Source organism: Zalophus californianus, chromosome 17 (genome assembly GCF_009762305.2).
Source record: "Zalophus californianus isolate mZalCal1 chromosome 17, mZalCal1.pri.v2, whole genome shotgun sequence".
NCBI classification, from domain to species: domain Eukaryota; kingdom Metazoa; phylum Chordata; class Mammalia; order Carnivora; family Otariidae; genus Zalophus; species Zalophus californianus.
Window position 1 is genome coordinate 48,587,196 of NC_045611.1, and position 18,108 is coordinate 48,605,303.

Consider the following 18,108-nt stretch of genomic DNA (forward strand, 5'->3'; position numbering starts at 1 on the left):
CTCAGTTTCCCCATTTGAAAAATGTTACATTAGGTTAGCATTAAATTGGCATTCCATTGGCCAACGCTGGCCTGAAGATAATGCTTTGTTTGGCTCACATAGGATTTAAAGAAGAAAACTGAGCCATTATTTGAAAATTAAGATGTTCTACGTAGAAATTCAGTTTTCTAGCTTCTCTTAAAGAATCAGAAGTTGTGGCAATAGCTACTTTCCTGCCTGGTGACAGCGCACTAATGCACAGGAGGCTGTCCCCTTAGGCAGGGCATGCATTCTCAGTTTTCTAGGGCTCATCCAGCTTTCTTTACTCATTTATATGATGTGCTTGGCCCTGTATGCGTTTTGATCTGTAGCCCTCTGACAGCTGGAAATGGTCTAGGCCTGGCACGCAGGCACTTCACTATTGAATCAGTGGATCTCCCACTATCTTCCTCTACCAACCTTTCTTAACTGGCTCTAAGAAATCCAAGTTTGTATTTATTTGTGGTAGTTACCAGAAAGTGAATTGAACAAGTCCTTTGTGTCAGGGTAGACTAGGTTAGGCTGCAGCAACAAACAATCCCCAAATCTCAGTGGCTTAAAACAACAGAGGTTTATTTCCCACTCACCCAAAGGTAGACACAAAATGAAAATACTCTCCTATTTTTGCATGCATGGAGACAGACATGAGCGCACAGCTATGTACAGGATCATATGTCAAATAAATATTCTGGACCGTGAACTCATGCAAAAACCTATTTAGATACTGGTTAGCTTAAACTACACCATTGTCACTTTGCTGGGGATTGTAAAAAGGTGCCAGGACCCAAGTGAGTAAGACAATACCACTTTCATTCAAGGAAATGCCCACCCTACAAAAGGAACCAAAAGCTAACGAAGCACCTGGAAGCTTAAAAAAAAGAAGAAGAAGAAAAAAGAAAAGCCAGAAGCTTGTACTACATTAAATTCCATGCATAAATCCAGAAGTAAAATACCAAATATGCAGTGCCCACAGGCTGTTGCTTCTTGCCCCAGCAAGGCCTCCACCTCTGGGCTTCTAGCTTAGGAGGGAGATAGAGCCCAGACGCCCAATATGCAGAGCCACAGAGGGGGCTGGGCTGGGTCGGAGAGAGGGGCCAACAGGCTGGAATCCTCTTCCTCCAGCGGGAGCTATAAGCAGGAAGGAAAGGGGTAGGACTAGGTCATGTCCATTTCCTCTCCCAGCAACCCCCTCTTTTTACCCCATCCAATCCAGGCCTCAGCCTTATTCACCCGGATTATAGCAAACACTTCCCCCACACTGATTTTCCCACCCTCAGTCTCGTCTCTTTCAATCCCTCCAACACAGCCACCACACCTGACTTCTAAAGCTTAGGGTCTCTGAATATGTCCCTGCCTAGGTCAGAAACATGCCCTGGCTCCCTTTCATGCACAATTGCTGGTCTGGACTCCTAAGCCTGGCGTGCCAGACCTCCATGATCGGAAGTCTCTCCAGCCTCATCTCCTTCTGTTGCAGCAGTCCTTCCAGGCAGGCTTCCTCACCCACACACCATGCCCAAACCGCCATCTTGGACAGGAGACTCCTCGGCCTTCCCTCCCTGTCCCCATAGGTCTCATTTCTCAAGATTCCTCTAGTTCTTTCCTGGTTTGTCACTGAGCTTTGTGAAGACGTTCTGCTTTCCCAAGTAGAATGGAAGCTCCTTGAAGGCAGTTATCAGATCTGCAGCAGGCAGCTTGTGTCTAGAGAGGGAGCCTTCGGCTGGAGTCAGGAGATCAGGCTCTGGCAGTCTTGCCATATGCCATTGGGCAAGTCCCTGCCTCTCTCAGGGCCTCCTTTGCCTTGACATAAGGGCACCGGGCATTTGCTTTTGAGCACAAAATTAACAAAACTAATTCACCAAACAACTCTCAATTGCAATTCCAGGAACTAGGTTGAGAAGCCTGGGGCCTGGGATGATCAACGTGCTGACCCCCTGATCTCCTTAGTTAGTCCCTACTTACTCTGGCACCTCCATTTCCCAACCATCCCTATCCCATCTTCTTTCAGGGAACAGGTTACCTGGTGGGCCACAGGGGTGGAGCAGGGAGATCCAGGCAGGGTTGGGGGGCACAGAAGAGGTCAGGCGGGGAGCCTGGGAAGAACCTTTCAGATCCACAAGAGCCTCAGCTGCCTCCCGCTGCAGCTGCCGCTCTGAGGGGGCAGAGGTCCAGGCCAGGCGAGAAGCTCCGGGGGCCTGCAAAAGAAAAGGAAAGAAACAGACTGGGAATCCCCACTCTGCCCACCCTCCAAGTACTCTCTCAGCCCCTGGTTACTTCACTATCCCCTATCTTCCCTTCCCCAGGCTCAATTTCCTCCCAGGGTCCTGGATCCCACTTCTTTCCCAGGACCTGTGGCTGTAGCAGAAGAGGGTCTGGGGTGCCACAGGGCTGGAGTATCAGAGTTGAGCATCTAGAAGCAAGAAGAGAAGATGCCAAGGGGCTTAAACACATGGAGAGATATGCACGCATGGGAGTCTGGGTGCCTGCTGGGCCATTAGGCTTTGCGGACTTGGGCAAGTCCCTTCCCCTGTCTTGGCCTGCTTTGTTTGCTATAAAATGAAAATCCCTGCCAGCTTCTTTCCCCCAGAGCTACTGTGACAATTATGGGGAGTCACTGGTGTCAATTTTTAAAAAACATATCAAACAGCAAGAGGGACTGGGATGGCTGTTCCTGCCCTACTAAAGTCTAGTTTCCCTCCCCTAGTTCCCCAACCCCCATGGAACTTGAGGAGCAGCTTTCTCAAAAGGCCTCTGGCCTCTGTCGTAGGCCTCTGAGGCTCTCCTCATCACACCCCACCCCACCCTTCCAGCAGGCAATTTGATTCCATTTTATCTGTTTAAGAGGATTTAATAGCCGCTATTTGTCCAAGACCAGGGCCTCTGCTAGGATGTATTCCGTACGTTATCACTAATTCTCATGACAAAGCAAAAAGAAGGTAATTGTATCTCCAACTTACTGAACGAAAACCAGGTTCAGAGAGGTAAAGATACTTGTACAAAGGTTCCCAGTCAGGCAACGGCAGAGCTAGGAGAACTTCTCTTCCCGCCTTAGTCTGAGACCTTGTGTTCTATATCATCTACTGTGGCGTCCAGGACGGGATCAGGCACATCATAGACCCATATCCTTCCCTCCCTACTCACGCGCGGGGCAGGGCAGAGGGCCCTTGGGATTCTCCAGAAAGAGGAGCCATCAGTATCGGACGAGATCCTGGGCAGGTTGGGAGGGGCCCGTGAGTGGGCAGCCGGAGGGAAGTGCCAGGGTCAAAGCCTAATGAGGGTAAGAGAATGCAGGCGTGTACAGGGGTTAAAGGTCATGGCTTCCATCTTCCTTCTTACCCAGTATTCTCTTCCTCCTCTCTTTCTGATACAGCGGTTCAATGGCATTCAAATATCTGTTTAATGAAAGTGTTGAATTCATCTTACCAGGAGAGGGATGCAGAGGGACTGTAGGTTCTTGACATAGCAAGTGGCATACCACAGGAGGTGGCACGGAAAAGCCTGGAGGCAGCCAGTGTCCAGGAGCCCAAGCGCCTGGAGGCACTGGAGTCCAGGACAAAGGCAAGGCTTCCGGGGGACGGCTGAGCAGCCGAGGCCCCCGGGAGTTATCCTGCAAGGGCAGAGAGCACAAGTTGGAGTCAGGAACGAGGCTGGGGAAAGAACGAGTGCGTTCTAGGATGGGGGCAGGACCTCAAAACTTTAGACTTGGGAGGGCTGTAAAGTCCCACCCTCTCATTTTTTACCCATAGAAGAGAAGTGATTTGCCCAGGATGATACTGCATATCAGGACTCGATCTAGAACCCAAGTGTTGAGGGCACAGAGGAAGGGGTCTGGGCAGGGGCTAGTATAGCATTCACTCCCCCAGGGCCCAGGTTCTCCTTACCTTCCCAGGGGGTGTCAGTGCCAGTGGGACTGCCCCATGGGGTGTCTGAGGCTGGGGTGCTATGTTCTCCTTTCCAGCTGTGAGGGACCAGGGAGAGCTCTGATGAGCCCTTTCTCCCGACCCCCATTCCACTCCAACTGCAAACTGAGTTCTTATCTCCCTGTGGCCTTTTTCTATCCATGGATCTCACTACATCCTCCCAACACCTGACTGCATTTTAAAGTTGGAGAGACTGAGGCTGCCCAGAGAGTAGAAACACTTTGCCCCAGGTCACACACCAATTCCAATGGTGGGTCTGGGACTCTTTCCTACTTATGCTTTCTCCACCCCAAACCCGGCCCCATCCCTGGCCAGATACTCACGGGGGACCCCTGGTTGAGTGGCTCCCTTCTTGGCATGGCTAGGAGCTTTGGGAGGAGCCGCCCCTCTCCTCAGCAGTCCCTGAGCCAGATGCCTCTTTAGCTGTGCCTCCTGTTGCCTACGCAAGGCCACCTGGGCAGCCATGACCCTCCGGCGCTCCCTAAAATAGGGGTTGCGGGTCAAAAGTCAGCCTCGCTTTCAGTGAGGCCCATCCTCCTCCCTTCCCTGGATCTCATCCATACTCACAAGATGAGGACACATTTGTGACACTCGCAAGCCTGAAAGAGGCACAGGCGCTTGTGGCCCTTGAGGTGGGCAGTGACGCCGTGGTTTCGGCAGCGGGCACAGGTTGGAGAGCGACTGACAGCTCTCCTGGGGACAAGCTCAGTGCCTGGAGGGGCTCTGATCTCACCCCCTGTGGCAGAATCAGAGGCACAGGGGTGGACAGTGGGCGTTTCGTTGCCTTCCATGGATCTGGAGGCAGGAGTGGAAGGTCAGGGTGGCCACAAGGGCCCTCGCCTGACCAGCCCTCCTGTCCCTGGGAAGCCACACCTGAAGGGGTTTCCACGGCACCCCATCTGTGGACTCAGCTTTCACCCCCCCCCTCCCCAGCTTTCTCCCTCCTTCACCCCAATGCCTTTCTTGGGCATCCTCCTTCCCAGAAGGCTCGCCTTCTTCCCCGGCGCCCCTCTCCTCCTTCCCTTCTTACGTGTTCTTTCAACCATTGTTCTCAGCTGCTGGCCTGTGCTTTCTCCTGCACAAGTCCCATGCTCCTACCCGTGCATTCACTGGCCCCCCAAGGGATTCTACACCCCTTTTCCTGCAACACCCTGTTCTGATAGTTTTTCCTGCCATCGCCTTCAGCAACTACCGTCCTTCCCTCCTGCATTTATCCAATTCCTACAACTACGTTTACGCTCCCCGTCCGATTCAGAGCGTCCCGTACCTCCTGCACGTCAACGTACCCTTTGCTCCCCTTTGAAATCAGAACACTCTCTTGCCGCCTCTCCCCGCCCGCGCCATTACTTTATTCTCACGGATTCCTTGCCCCACTTTCAAGAATTATTTTCATTCACTCAACAAACGTTTCCTGAGCCCCTTCTTCCAGATGCCAGGCCCCGATCTCGGCCGCAGGCCCCCCTCCTCACGGCACGGATTCCCCTCCTGCACCCATATGCCCTGCAAACTCTGACGCAAATTCTGGGGTCGCTGCGCCGGGCCCTTCGGGGGGGCCTTTGCCCATTCCCAGCAACCGATCTCATGCATCGCCCAGCCCACCTCCCCGCAGCGCACCACGGCTCGCGCGGCTGTTACTCGCGTGCCCCCTCTTTTGGTAGCCGGGCCTGAGGCCTTGCCTCGCTCCAGGGTCCCAGGGAGGGGGTGGGGCACGGGGAGCGCGGCCAGGGGCCCGCGGCGTGGGGGAGGGGAGGAGAGGGGCGCGAGGAGCGCGAGGGGGAGGCGGGGGAGGGGGTCCAGGGCCACAGAGAGGGGGAGAAGGGACAGGGAGGGGCGGGGTCGTGTTCGCGTCCTCGGCCCGCGGTTACCACAGCCTCGAGCGAGCAAAGTCAGACTCAGTCAGGAGGACGCGAAAGGACGCGGTGAGGAAGTGGCGTGAGGAACGGCCGCGCTCGCGCCGGTTTTCCCGCCCCTTCTCCCAAGGGCCAATGAGCTTCAAGCGTCGACTCCCGCCGCCGACGCAAGCGACCAATGCGCTTCAAGATCCTGCACTGACGGCCCTCCCCTTACCTCCAGCCCGCTTTGCCTCGCGCCAGACTGTCAGGCCAGCCAATAGCGCGTCGAGTTGAGTCTCGCCCCCCACTTGCCCCTCCCCCTGTGGCTTGCCTGCCCAGATTGTAATTCCCCTTTTGGGAGAGATGGCCAATGGGGCGTCGAGTACTGGTCCCAGGATGAGACTGGCCCTGCCCCCCAGAAACGGCTGCCGGGTCGGACCCCCAGCCGTTGACCTGGACCTGTGTGCGCACGCGCAGTCTCGCTCTCCAGCCAGCACTGCGCGGGTTTGCCTCTGGCATTCCTGGCTTCGACCTCGCTCGGGCGGTTCTTCGCTGCGTGGACGCTCGTGTTTCTTTCACTTCTCTCCCTGTGCCTGAACTCCGGATCTACCCTTCTCCTTTTATGCGTTTCCCCTCCTGCTTCTCTTTCCCTTATCCCACCTCCTCGGGTTGCGCCCCTTTCCGTGTCTCTCTTCCCGTCTGTTTAGGTGCTGATTTTCCTAACTTTGGTTTTCCCGTTCTCTTGGGAGTCTTGTCCGCCTGTCCATCCTGCTGATTTTCGGACCGCATTCCTCCACGTTCCTAATTTCCGAATAACCTGGCTCTGTTTCCAACCCCCCCACCCCCTTCTTCACTTCCTTTCCAAGACGCCGCCGTGGTATTTCTATCCCTTTGGCCCTTTCCACCCTCTGCGTGCATATCCCTCCCCGATTTCACCTCAATTCGTCAGTGTCATCTGGGCTCCACTCTGTCCTCCTCACCTGCCTTCTCCGTGTTTCGCGGTTTCCCTCCCACCCTTTCCTGTTGTCCCCTTTTCTCTGTGCCTCGCGCCCCTGTCTCCTTCCCCCGCCCCCCAAAGAGCCACGTCCCTGCGCCCTAGGCGTCATTTTCCTGCTTCCCCTATTGTGCTCTCGCTGCTGGTCCTCTGACTCCCTGCAACGTTCCAGTTTGCTCCTCCTCTGCATGGTTTCTCTTTTGTAGGGGTAGCATACCCTCTGACCACCTCTTCGTCCCCCCCCCCAAAGATTTCATTCCACCCTTTTCTGTTTGTGTCTCCACTTGTGCTTCAGACTTTTGGATCCTGTCATTTTGCATTCCAGGCTGGTGTGTGCCATCTTCTCTGAGTGGCCCAGTCCTTTTGTGTGTTCCTTTGTCAGCCTTCATTCCCCCGTCCTGTGTCCCATCTTTTCCGTGGGTCTCAGCCCCTTTGTTTGCTATAGACTCCTGCGTTACAGAGCCTGTGTGCCAGGCATTCTGGACAGAAAAGGGTGGCAGAGGTGACCTCTAGTTGGACTGCTGTGCAGGGGAGCAGTACTAGACAAAGTTGGACAGGTTGTTTGGGGCCAATCTAGTGGTGGGGGATGTGAGTGTGGGAGGCTTGACTGTCTAGTAAAGAGGTTGACCTTGATCCTTTAGATGGTGGAGAGACAGAGACTGGAGAGCCAACATTTAGGGAGAGTTTAGCACTTGCCTGCACTTTATATTAATAAGCTTAACTAATTTTCAACAGTGGCCTTATGAGATGTATTATTAATCCATTTTATAAATGAGTTCAACAACTTACACAAGATTGCACAGCTAGTAAGTGGAGGTGTAAGGATTCTAACTTTGCTCCATCTTTGAGTCCAACACCTATGAACTTTTGTACCACCTACATTGTTTTAGTTAGTATTTCCAGTGATCTTCCTTCCCTAATCCTCCTGTAGGTGCTCACTTCAGGTGGCTAATGCATATCTTCTGTTTCTTGTGTTCTTACAAGATGTGCAGTGTCTTATGTGCATGTGTTTTTAAAAAGGTTTATTCATTCATTCATTCATTCGAGTAATCTCTACACCCAGCGTGGGGCTCAAACTCATGACCCTGAGATCAAGAGCTGCATGCTCTTCCTACTGAGCCAGCCAGACACCCCTGAACATGTGGTTTTATTTTATTATTTTTTGAAAAGATTTTACTTATCTATTTATTTAGAGAGAGAACATGGGGGAAGGGCAGAGGGAGAGGAAGAAAGAGTCTTAAGCAGATTCCACGCTAAACACAGAGCTCGAGGTGGGGCTCGCACTCATGACCCTGAGATCAGAACTTGAGCTGAAATCAAGAGCCAGATGCCTAACTGACTGAGCCACCCAGGCACCCCTGTGTATGTGGTTTTAAGTTATGCAAGTGGTATTGTGTTATTTATTTAAAATAATCAGCACTGTGCTTTTTTGATCCATACATGTACATGTTATGTGTATGTCTAATCAGTTTCTTTTAATTGCTGCATGATATTCCATGGTGCATCCTCTGCATGTTGTGTGTTCACTAAGTCTCAGGGAAGAATGCCCACATTGCCTTCGACTCACCATCTCCATAGTAATGCTGCATCCTGGTATATGTTGCTTTGTAGATGAAGGTGGAAATCTCTATTATGTGTACCTAGGATAAACTAGAAATGGGAATTTGTAAACCCAATTTGACCTAGTATTGCCAGATTCCTCCCTGCAATGCTGCTTTGGGCCTGAAACATTGATCAGAACTCTCAGCTGTTCCTCAGGGTCCAGAAGAGGGTCCTGTCCCTCTCCCAACAACCCCATGAGCAACAGTACACAAGGGTTCCTGTATCTGTATCCCACATTGCTGCCAACACATATCTTTTTCCAGCTTTCTGGTCCTTTGCTAGTCTGAGAGATGGACAGTTTGATAGACTGCCTTTCTCTGATTATTGCTAAGCTTGAGTGTCTCTTCATATATTTTCTAGCTTTTCTGGTTTGCTCTTCTGAGAACTGCCTCTTCATATGGTTGGCCCATTTTCCTACTGGGGTTACTCTTTTTTTTTTTCTTGTCTCTGCATTGCATATACTCTTCTTATGCAAATCTTGGCATTTCACATTATTTTAGAAATGTATCTACTTCATCTGGGTTTTCTAAAGATTTTTTTTTTTTTACATCATCTCTGTACCCAACATGGGGCTCGAACTCACAATCCCAAGATCAAGAGTAGCATGATGTACCAACTGAGCCAGCCAGGCTCCCCCACTTCATTTGGGTTTTCAAATTTATAAATGTAGAGTTCTTAATGATACTTATATATATTGTTTAAAACAGCCACTGTCTGTTACTTCTGATTTTTAATGTGGTATTTTATTTGCATCTTGTTTTTCTCTTGATTAGATTTGCTGGATAATTATCTCATTGATATTGTCAAAGAATCAATGTTAAGTTTTCTGTAATAATTTTTGTTATTCTAATTCTTTGATTTCTGTCATTATCTTAATTTTATCCTTTATTGGGGGGCAGGTGCTTTGTTGCACCTTGTACAACTTCTTGAGTTAATCCAGGACCATGTTTTTTTTTTAACGTTCCTTTTTCCTGACAAATGTATTGAAAGTATAAATTTACTTGTAAACACTGCTTTAGTTGTGTCACAAAATTTGATGTGTAGTTAAAAAAAAACTTGGTATTGAGATTGTTATTGACTCACAAGAAGTTGCAAAATTCGTAAAGCCATAAATACTTCCTTCCACTTCCCCTCAGGGATATCTTCTATAACTGTAGTATATAAGCATAAACTTGACATTGGCATAAAACTCTTAACTGGATTATAGACTTTAATTAGTTTTCACCAGATTTTGCATGTACTTGTTTGTATGTGTGTGTGTGTGTGTGTGTGAGAGAGAGAGAGAGAGAGAGAGAGTGAGAGAGAGAGAGTGAGAGAGAGAGAGAGATGTACTATGTTCATTATTATTCACTTCTATATACATTTAAAGATCCTTTTCTGAACCAAGAGTTATTTAGTAATATTTCAGTTAACTTCCATATACACCCCCTTGTTGTTCTGATCTCATTGTCTCTGGCTGGAGAACAGCTTGTGTACCAGTGATCCTTTGACTAAGTCAGCTCTGCTCAGCACCATGTCCCATGGGAGGACATAAGCAGGAGAGTGAGAGTCATGACTTGAGAAGCTAATGTGGTGGGTTCAGGGCAGGTTGGAGGGGACACTATGGAGATGGGAAGACTTGTGTCCCTGAAGGTCTCAAGGAGCCTATGTCACAAGAACTTGACAAGCAACTTTCTGCCCTAGAAACAGTGACCCAGAGGCGGGTGAACAGAGAATTCAGAAACTGACGAGAACTGAGCCTGATACCTGGATTGAACTTGGTTCCAGACTGACCTCTAGCATCCAGGACCCCGACCCAGGACCATGGGACCCCAGCACTTCAGCCCTGTGCAGCTGCTCTGCCTCCTAGGGGCCATCTCCACTGTGCCTTGTATGTCCTGTGGGGCTGGATGCTTTGGGACCCCCAGAGGGTGGGAGGCTGGATTCACATAACTAGGGGAAGGAGGGCTGGATATCTGGGTTCCTCAGGGGACAGGATCTGGAGAGGCTGAGCTCTTGGCTGGCAACTGGGGGGCTGAGAAGGCAATGTGAGGGGGCCCATGACTGGAAGGGCATTCTCTCTTTAGGGGCCACGGCTCTTTTATGCTACGAAGCAACATCTTCACTCTTCAGAGCTGTTTCTCTCCATGACTGGAAATGGCTTCTGATGAGGAGCATGGTATGTAAGCTGAGTGAGGGCTGTGAGGAGACGCTGGTGTTCATCGAGACAGGTGAAGGAAAGTGACTTTGATACGTTTCTTTTTTTGCTGGCTCTTCTGACCCCCAACTCCATTCCCAGCACCCAGGGACTATGGACTCAAGCTCCAAACATTTACTCCATTACATCTTTGGGAATAATTGTCAAGACACTGGCAGGAGAGGGCAGGACCTGGCTGGGTGTGGTGTGGGCTGGATAGGAGGGCAGAACGGAGGTGATCGCAAGTGGATGGGGGACAATCTGGGAGAAAAGTAAAGAAAGGGACACAGGGGAGAGAGGAGCAGGGTGTTCCTGGGGGGAGGGGTTGGTGAGGAGAGACAGACAGAGACCCGGGGATCTGAGCCCTGTGCAGCTGCAGTGAGTGGACCCCACAGCAAAGTTCGTGATGGGGCAGAGCGAGCTGGAAGAGCAGGGTGTAGGGTGGGAGGGTAGACTCTGTGTGTGGCCAACAGCACTGATCAGAGCTCTCTAATCTTCTCCTCAGGGACCAGAAGGGGAGTTGTGGGTTTTAAGGGCTGCAGCCCAGCCTCATCTTACCCCCAGCAAGTCTCCTACCTCGTTTCGCCACCTGGATTGTCCATCGCTTCCTATAGCCGCGTCTGTCGAACATACCTCTGCAATAACCTTACCAACTTGGATCCTTTTGTGAAACTCAAGGCCAGAGCTCCTAAGTCTACAGCATTTTCTTCCCATAGTTGCCCGACCTGTGTGGGCGAGCACTCTAAGGATTGCCTCCCAAATTTTGTCACCACTGATTCTTGCCCCTACGACGCCTCTCAGTGTTACAGTTCCACCTTAAAATTTCAGGCAGGTGAGAGAAGAGAAACTTGCTTTAGTGCCTTTCCATCTCTGTGAGAGGCTGGTGGGATCCGAGAGGGGACTGGGGCTGCCCAGGGCCAGGCACCTGAATTCCAAGGAGGAAGGACTAAGGGGGCTGGTACTCAAGTTTTTGGTGGGAAAGCAGGTGTTCTGGGTTGTGAGGGTGTCTGGAAGCAGGGGCAAGGCGCCTGGTCTTGGAGGTGTCCCTGACTCCTCTCTGTCTGCCTTACAGGCCTTCTCAATACCACCTTCCTCCTCTTGGGCTGTGCTCGTGGACATCAGAAACTTTTAGCAGATTATCACCATATTGGGAACATCAGAGTGACTGAGGTCCTCAACATCTTAGGGAAGGCCCAGAGAGCTGGTGCAGAGCCCTCCAGTCGGAGTCCTGCTTGGAGCATCCTCTCAGGTCTTCTGCTGGCCTTCAGGGACTGAGAGTCTAGCTGGACTGGACAAACCCCTTTCCGTAACCCAGTAAAGTCACAGAGTTGCCTTTCTGCTTTGTCCTGTGGTCCATGAGGACTGTGGAGGCATGGAAGGTGTGAGGGGAGCCAAACATACCCGGGGAAGTGGAGGGGAGAAGCAGGCGGTGGGTATGTGCATGGTGAAGTGAGCAGGGGGTGGTGGGGAGGAGGGTCATTGGCAAAGTGACAGTCATGCCCAGCAACCAGGAGGACCCCAAAAATTATTTTAAAGTTTATTTTTTTTAGTAACCTCTACACCCAATATGGGGCACAAACTCATGACCCTGAGAACAAGAGTCGCACGCTCTTCCAACTGAGTCAGCCAGGCACCCCCCCTCAAATATTTCTTTTCTCCTCCCCCTTCTTGTGACGACCTGAGCTCTAGCCCAGTCAGCCACTGACTCAAGAGATCCTGGCCAAATCTCTTCCCTTTTCTGGGTCTCAATTTCCTCCCCATTAAAATGAAAGGCCTGGGGCGCCTGGGTTGGCTCAGTTGTTACACGTCTGCCTTCGGCTCAAATCATGATCCCAGGGTCCTGGGATCGAGCTCTGCATCAGGCTCCCTGCTCCGCGGGGAGCCTGCTTCTCCCTCTCCCTCTGCTGCTCCCCCTACTTGTGCTCCCTCTCTCTCTGCCAAATAAATAAAATCTTTAAAACAAAAAATAAAATGAAAGGCCTTATGAATTAGAGCTGGGTATCATCAGGGTGGTTTTTATTTTTTTAATTATTTTTTTAAAGATTCTATTTATTTGTCAGAGAGAGAGAGAGAGAGAGAGAACACAAGCTGGGAAAGCACAGGCAGAGGGAGAAGCAAGCTCCCCACTGACTGAGCAAGGAGCCCAATGGAGGACCCGATCCCAGACCCTGGGGTCATGACCCGAGCTGAAGGCAGACGCTCAACCATCTGAGCCACCCAGCCATCCCATATTTTAAAAAAAATTTTTAAAGATTTTATTTGTTAGAGCGAGCGAGAGCAGGATGGGGGGGGGGCAAAGGGAGAGAGACAAGCGGAGTCCCTGCCGAGAGGGGAGCCCAATGCAGGGCTCAATTCCAGGACCCTGAGCTCATGACCCCAACTGAAATCAAGAGCCCACCACTTAACCAACTGAGCCACCCAGGTGCCCCCCATTTATAAATGTCTAATGTTCAATGACCTTTGCTTTCCTGGGACAAACCTAACTTAGTCATGGTGTACTGTCTTATTCTATATACTGTTGGATTTAGTTTGAGAATATCCTGTTTAGCATTTTTGCTTCTCTGTTGGTGAGTATGATTGGTCTGGTATTTTCCGCTTTTTGTACTTTTGTTGTTCCTATTTCAATTTAAAGGTTATACTAGCCTTGGAATAAGTTAGGGGGATATTCCCTGTCCGTTCTATGGATGAATTTCTGATTTTGAGATGATCTGAGTTGAAAGTTCTGTGGAACTCTGATAAAACTTCTGAACTGGAAATTTTTTTCTCTTTCCTTAAAATCTTTTCATATGGAAAATTTCAAAGATATACAAAGAGAGCTTGTATACATATACAAATGGACTCTAGTGCGTTATACCAGCGAGAACGGTATCGTGAACCCCCATGTACCCATCTCCAGCTCAAAGTATCAGCTCGCGGCGAACCTGGTTGTATCCATCACCCTTCTACTCCTCCACCCACTGGATCACTGGATTAATTATTAGAAATCATATAATATCCTAGGGGCGCCTGGGTGGCTCAGTCGTTAAGCGTCTGCCTTCGGCTCAGGTCATGATCCAGGGTCCCGGGATCGAGCCCCGCATCGGGCTCCCTGCTCCGCGGGAAGCCTGCCTCTCCCTCTCCCACTCCCCCTGCTTGGGTTCCCTCTCTCGCTGTGTCTCTCTCTGTCAAATAAATAAATAAATAATCTTAAAAAAAAAGAAATCATGTAATATTCTTTGCAAACACTTGTGTGTATACTTCTAAAACATAAGGCCCCACCCCTCCAATTAAAAAAAAATCAAACTTAGAGAAAACTTGCAAGACTATGAGAGGGAACTCCCATATACCTGTCATGCTTATTTACCAACGCCACATTTGTATTCTCTGTGTAAATATATGCATGTGCATACACACAAATCTTTTTCATTATATGTACATATACATATGTATGTATATATATGATTTTTTAAAAAAAGATTTTATTTATTTGAGAGAGAGAGAGCTCATGATGTAGGGGGAAGGGGCAGAGCCAGAGGGAGAAGCTCCCTGCTGAGCAAGGAGCCTGATGTGGGACTTGATCCCAGGACCCTGTGATCATGACCTGGCAGATGCTTAACTGACTGAGCCATCCAGGTGCCCTATATATGATTTTTTGATTAATCAGTTGAAAGTTATAGGTATCATACTACTTCACCCTAACTACTTCAGCCCGTATTTCATCAGAACCAGGATTTTCTCCTATATATCCACAGAACGATGACCAAGCTCCCCCAATTTGATATTCATACAACAGTATAATCTAATATGCAGTCTATATTAGATTCCTATTACTGCTGTAACAAATTACTACAAAGATGGTGGCTTAAATGCAACAGACATTTATTACCTTACAGTTCTGGAGGTCAGAAGTCCAACATGAGTTTTACCGGGCTAAAATAAAGATATTGGTGGGACCACATTCTTTTCTGGAAGTTTTAGGGGTGGATCAATTTTCTTGCCTTCTCCAGTTTCTGGAGTCTGCTAATACTCCTTGACTTGTGGTCTCTTGGTGCCCAGTGGGGAGTCTGCTTGAGGGTTCTCTCCCTCCGTCTCCCTCTGTCCCTCCCACTGCTCATGAGTTCTCTCTCTCTCTCTCTCTCTCAAATTAATAAACCTTTTAAAAAAGGAAGAATCTATCATTGACGCCACTGGATACCAGAAATAGGAAAAAAGTATGGACTGAAAAAAGTACCTGAAGAAATAATGGTCCAAGAAGCTGAGTGAACCCCGAGCACGATAAGCAGTCACACTAAGACACATCGCAAACTTCTGGAAACTAAAGACTAGAGGAAAAAAAATCTTTAAGAACAGCCAGACAGGGCGCCTGGGTGGCTCAGTCATTAAGCGTCTGCCTTCGGCTCTGGTTGTGATCCCAGGGTCCTGGGATCCAGCCTCCCATCGGGCTCCCTGCTCCGCGGGGAGGCCTGCTTGTGTTCCCTCTCTCGCTATGTTTCTCTCTGTCAAATAAATAAATAAAATCTTAAAAAAAAAAAAAAGAACAGCCAGAGAAACAACCCATTGCATATTAAGGAACACTGATTTAAGTGACAGTAGATTTTGTATCTGACAGCATGGAGGCCAGAAGGAAGTGGCAGGTTTTTCAAGTCGACTACAAATCCTGTATCTGGGAAATGATCCTCAGGAAGAAAGGGGAACTAAGGAAATTTCCTGATGAAGGAAAAGTATGAGACTTTGTTGCCAGCTGACCTACTATTAAAGAATGGCCAAGGAGAAGAGTCCAATTCATCCTTCTCTGTGGTTTATGTGTGGTGTCATATCTAAAAGCTAACCAAATTTACTTTGTTTTGAAGTAGACTCTACCCTCAACTTGGGGCTCAAACTCACGACCCCGAGATCGAGAGTCACATGCTCCACCAACCGGCCCAGCCAGGAGCCCCTAACCAAACTTAAAATAATTGAAATCAGAGTGTTCTCTGAAAATAGTAAACTAGAAATCAGCAATAGAAAGGCAGCAGAAAAATCTTTGAAACAATTGGAAAGCAAGCTACATATTTGTTAACCTATGGGTCAAAAGGAAGTCTCAAAGGATATTTAAAAATACACAGAATTATATTAAATACACTAAAAACATCTCCACCATTTGTGGGATGCAACTTATGCTGTGCTGAGAGTGGAATTCGTAGCATGAAATGCTTTTAAGAAAGGAAATATCTCAAATCAATAATCAGAGATCCTACCACAAGAACTAGGAAAATAAGAGCAAGGTGAACCCAACTAAAAGCAGAAAGAAAGAAATAGTAAAGATAAAGCACCCAGGTGACCCTTATGTTGGCCATTATGAGTGGACAGAATGGACCTGAGTCCCATGGAAGGGCAGGGCTGGGTCTATAGCATCGGAGTTGGTTCTGTGGGTGGGATGTGGATGGGAAATAGGAAGATGGGGGTGACTTTGATGGCCCTAGTCTTTTCTCTTCCTCTGAGGAGTCCCACGCAGATGCAGGAACATTCAGATGTTGGATTCTTCCCTGGGAGATCTTAGGCCCCATTTGTCCCTTGGGTGGAATGTTTGCTTTGCTGGGAAGGGCAGGTAGATGGCAAAGGACTCTGACACCAGGCACAGGGCTCAGCAGGGAGCAGCTGGGAGAATAGCCCAGGGCTCTGCTCAGCCCTGCTGCCTGGGGGGCTCAGCTGGGGCTTGGGAAACAGGATGCTGTGCTCAGGGGTGCTCCAGGCTGGATGATGGGTGTGTTTCCAAGGTCAGGCACCAAGGGTCCGAAGTTACTCATGAAACATTCTTTGCTTATTGTAGACAAGAGAGAGGCCTGACTCTCAAGGGCCAGGAGGTTCCCCAAGAGCCTGGAGTGGACTCCCAACCTCCCTGAGGCCACCCTCTGGGGGCAGCAATCATCCAAGCAGGGAGCTGTAATGGATGTGCCAACAAGTAACATCCGGACATGTGCAAAGGGTTTAGGATTCACAGATTAGAGCAGAATCGGGTTGTCCCTGTAGTAGCATTCTGCTTCATTGCATCCTTTGTAGAACAGAAATGGGAAGTCTCTCCAGCAGTCCCCCATCGCCTCCTCCCTGCTCAACTCCTGGGAGGTGCTTGGCTGGGACACTGTCCATGGTGCTGACGACTCCCAGCTATTTCCAGGGCTTGGGAGCCTTGATCTAGTTCTGTCCACACACTTTCCATTCTTAACAAGGAGCATTACGAACAAGGAAGAGGTGGAGAGGGCTGCAGGGAGCGTGCACTGTCCTCTTCTCCATCCCTCAGGGAAGGGAAGGTGCTGTGGACATCACTGCAGGAAGTGACTCCACAGTCAGATGACCAAGTCCAGGCTGCCCACCAGCAGTTTGTAGTGAAGGAAGGTGATAAACACTACAGATTAAGTTAAGGATCACGTGATGCAAGATTATAGTGGTATATCCCGGTGAGTCAAAATACTCACAAGCATTCTTTCTTATAAGTGACAGAGGGAGGCACGGGAATCAGAGCCAGAGGAGAAGATGTGATGGATGGAAACAGGACACAGACTTCACGTTGCTCTGCTGGCTTTGGGTGGAGGACGGGGCTACACCCATGGGAGGCCGGTGACTGCCAACAGCTTGAAAAAGCAAGGAAACACTCTCCTGGAGCCTCCAGAAGAAATAGCCAGGTCGGCACCTTGATTTTTGCTGCTTTACACCACTAGGCTTGCAATAATTTGGTACAGCAGCGAGAGGAAACTAACAAGAGGTGTCACCTTGTCTAATCCAACATAGTGTGCGTTGGGATAAGAAGGGTCCTAGAGCTGAATAATGATGTAATATTTTGCAGGTTTTCTTACCTCTCATCTCATGACTGACAACACTCTGTCAATGGTGGACACACTTATGAATATGGGTGGGGTGCCTTGGTGCTCAGACCACTTTTGTTTGTATAAATGTGGGCACTGTGATGCAAGTGAATCCACACGGGAAGAGCACCCAACCTGGGGCCTCAGGCAAGGACCAAGACCTGCTGGCCACCCGGGTGTGTGAAAGGGCTGCAGGTAAGGCACAGGTGGGAGGAGGCCCATGGACCGGGTGGAAGAGACACTTTGTCCCATTGCCATGGGAACCAGGGTGACAGTTAGGAGGGGAAAGCCCCCTCCCTCTGACCTGGACACTTATTTGTGGGGAGGAGGTGTGTTTCAATAAGATGCAGTTCAGGGACAAAAGTGGACACTGATGGGAAGTACTGGGCTAGAGGTCATGGGCAGTGCCTGGGAGGGCCATGCTCAGGGCAGGAATTCTGGGTCTTCCCCACTGGGGTTACTCTGACAGCCTTTCTCTAAGTCACCCCAGAGGTAAGGACACCCTGAAAGCTAGCCTTGGACACAGAGAAGAAACCTTTGGGCAGGTCTCAGGAGCTGGATCCTGGACTTGGAGACAGGCAGGTTTATTGGTGAAAGCCACCAGTCAGGGCCACCAGGACTGGGGGAGGAAGGCCAAAGGACTCAGGACACCAAAAAGCAGTGAAGGGGTTCCACACCGGGATGTGTGCCTGCCCACGGCTACTCCTTCCTGGCTCATCTTCATGTGGTCATCAGAGGCCCCATGTTCTGT

The 18,108-nt window shown here is 49.7% G+C and overlaps 2 protein-coding genes across 15 annotated transcripts; one reads left to right on the forward strand and one right to left on the reverse strand.

The window, feature by feature from the left end:
• Positions 1-280: 280 nt before the first annotated feature.
• On the reverse strand, positions 281-6,808 carry DMRTC2 (DMRT like family C2). 4 transcript variants are annotated; one of them, XM_027617132.2, is made up of 9 exons: positions 6,748-6,808; positions 4,503-4,730; positions 4,259-4,416; positions 3,897-3,973; positions 3,439-3,622; positions 3,157-3,283; positions 2,365-2,425; positions 2,036-2,210; positions 281-1,146 (listed from the first exon to the last, which is right to left on the reverse strand). In XM_027617132.2, the coding sequence occupies exons 2-9, from the start codon at positions 4,724-4,726 to the stop codon at positions 1,034-1,036; spliced, it is 1,119 nt and encodes a 372-aa protein (XP_027472933.1). In that variant the 5' UTR covers positions 4,727-4,730; positions 6,748-6,808; the 3' UTR covers positions 281-1,033. The 4 variants fall into 4 exon arrangements, with proteins under 4 accessions (XP_027472933.1, XP_027472934.1, XP_027472930.1 ...); XM_027617133.1 differs by lacking the exon at positions 6,748-6,808 and adding an exon at positions 5,550-5,622; XM_027617129.2 differs by lacking the exon at positions 6,748-6,808 and adding an exon at positions 5,801-5,892 and having other exon boundaries at positions 282-1,146.
• LYPD4 (LY6/PLAUR domain containing 4) lies at positions 6,011-12,380 on the forward strand. 11 transcript variants are annotated; one of them, XM_027617135.2, is made up of 6 exons: positions 7,184-7,318; positions 7,497-7,567; positions 10,047-10,233; positions 10,430-10,579; positions 11,045-11,371; positions 11,612-12,380. In XM_027617135.2, the coding sequence occupies exons 3-6, from the start codon at positions 10,167-10,169 to the stop codon at positions 11,812-11,814; spliced, it is 747 nt and encodes a 248-aa protein (XP_027472936.1). In that variant the 5' UTR covers positions 7,184-7,318; positions 7,497-7,567; positions 10,047-10,166; the 3' UTR covers positions 11,815-12,380. The 11 variants fall into 11 exon arrangements, with proteins under 11 accessions (XP_027472942.1, XP_027472945.1, XP_027472946.1 ...); XM_027617141.2 differs by lacking the exons at positions 7,184-7,318; positions 7,497-7,567 and adding an exon at positions 6,011-6,056; XM_027617144.2 differs by lacking the exons at positions 7,184-7,318; positions 7,497-7,567 and adding an exon at positions 6,206-6,271.
• The last annotated feature ends 5,728 nt before the right edge of the window (positions 12,381-18,108 follow it).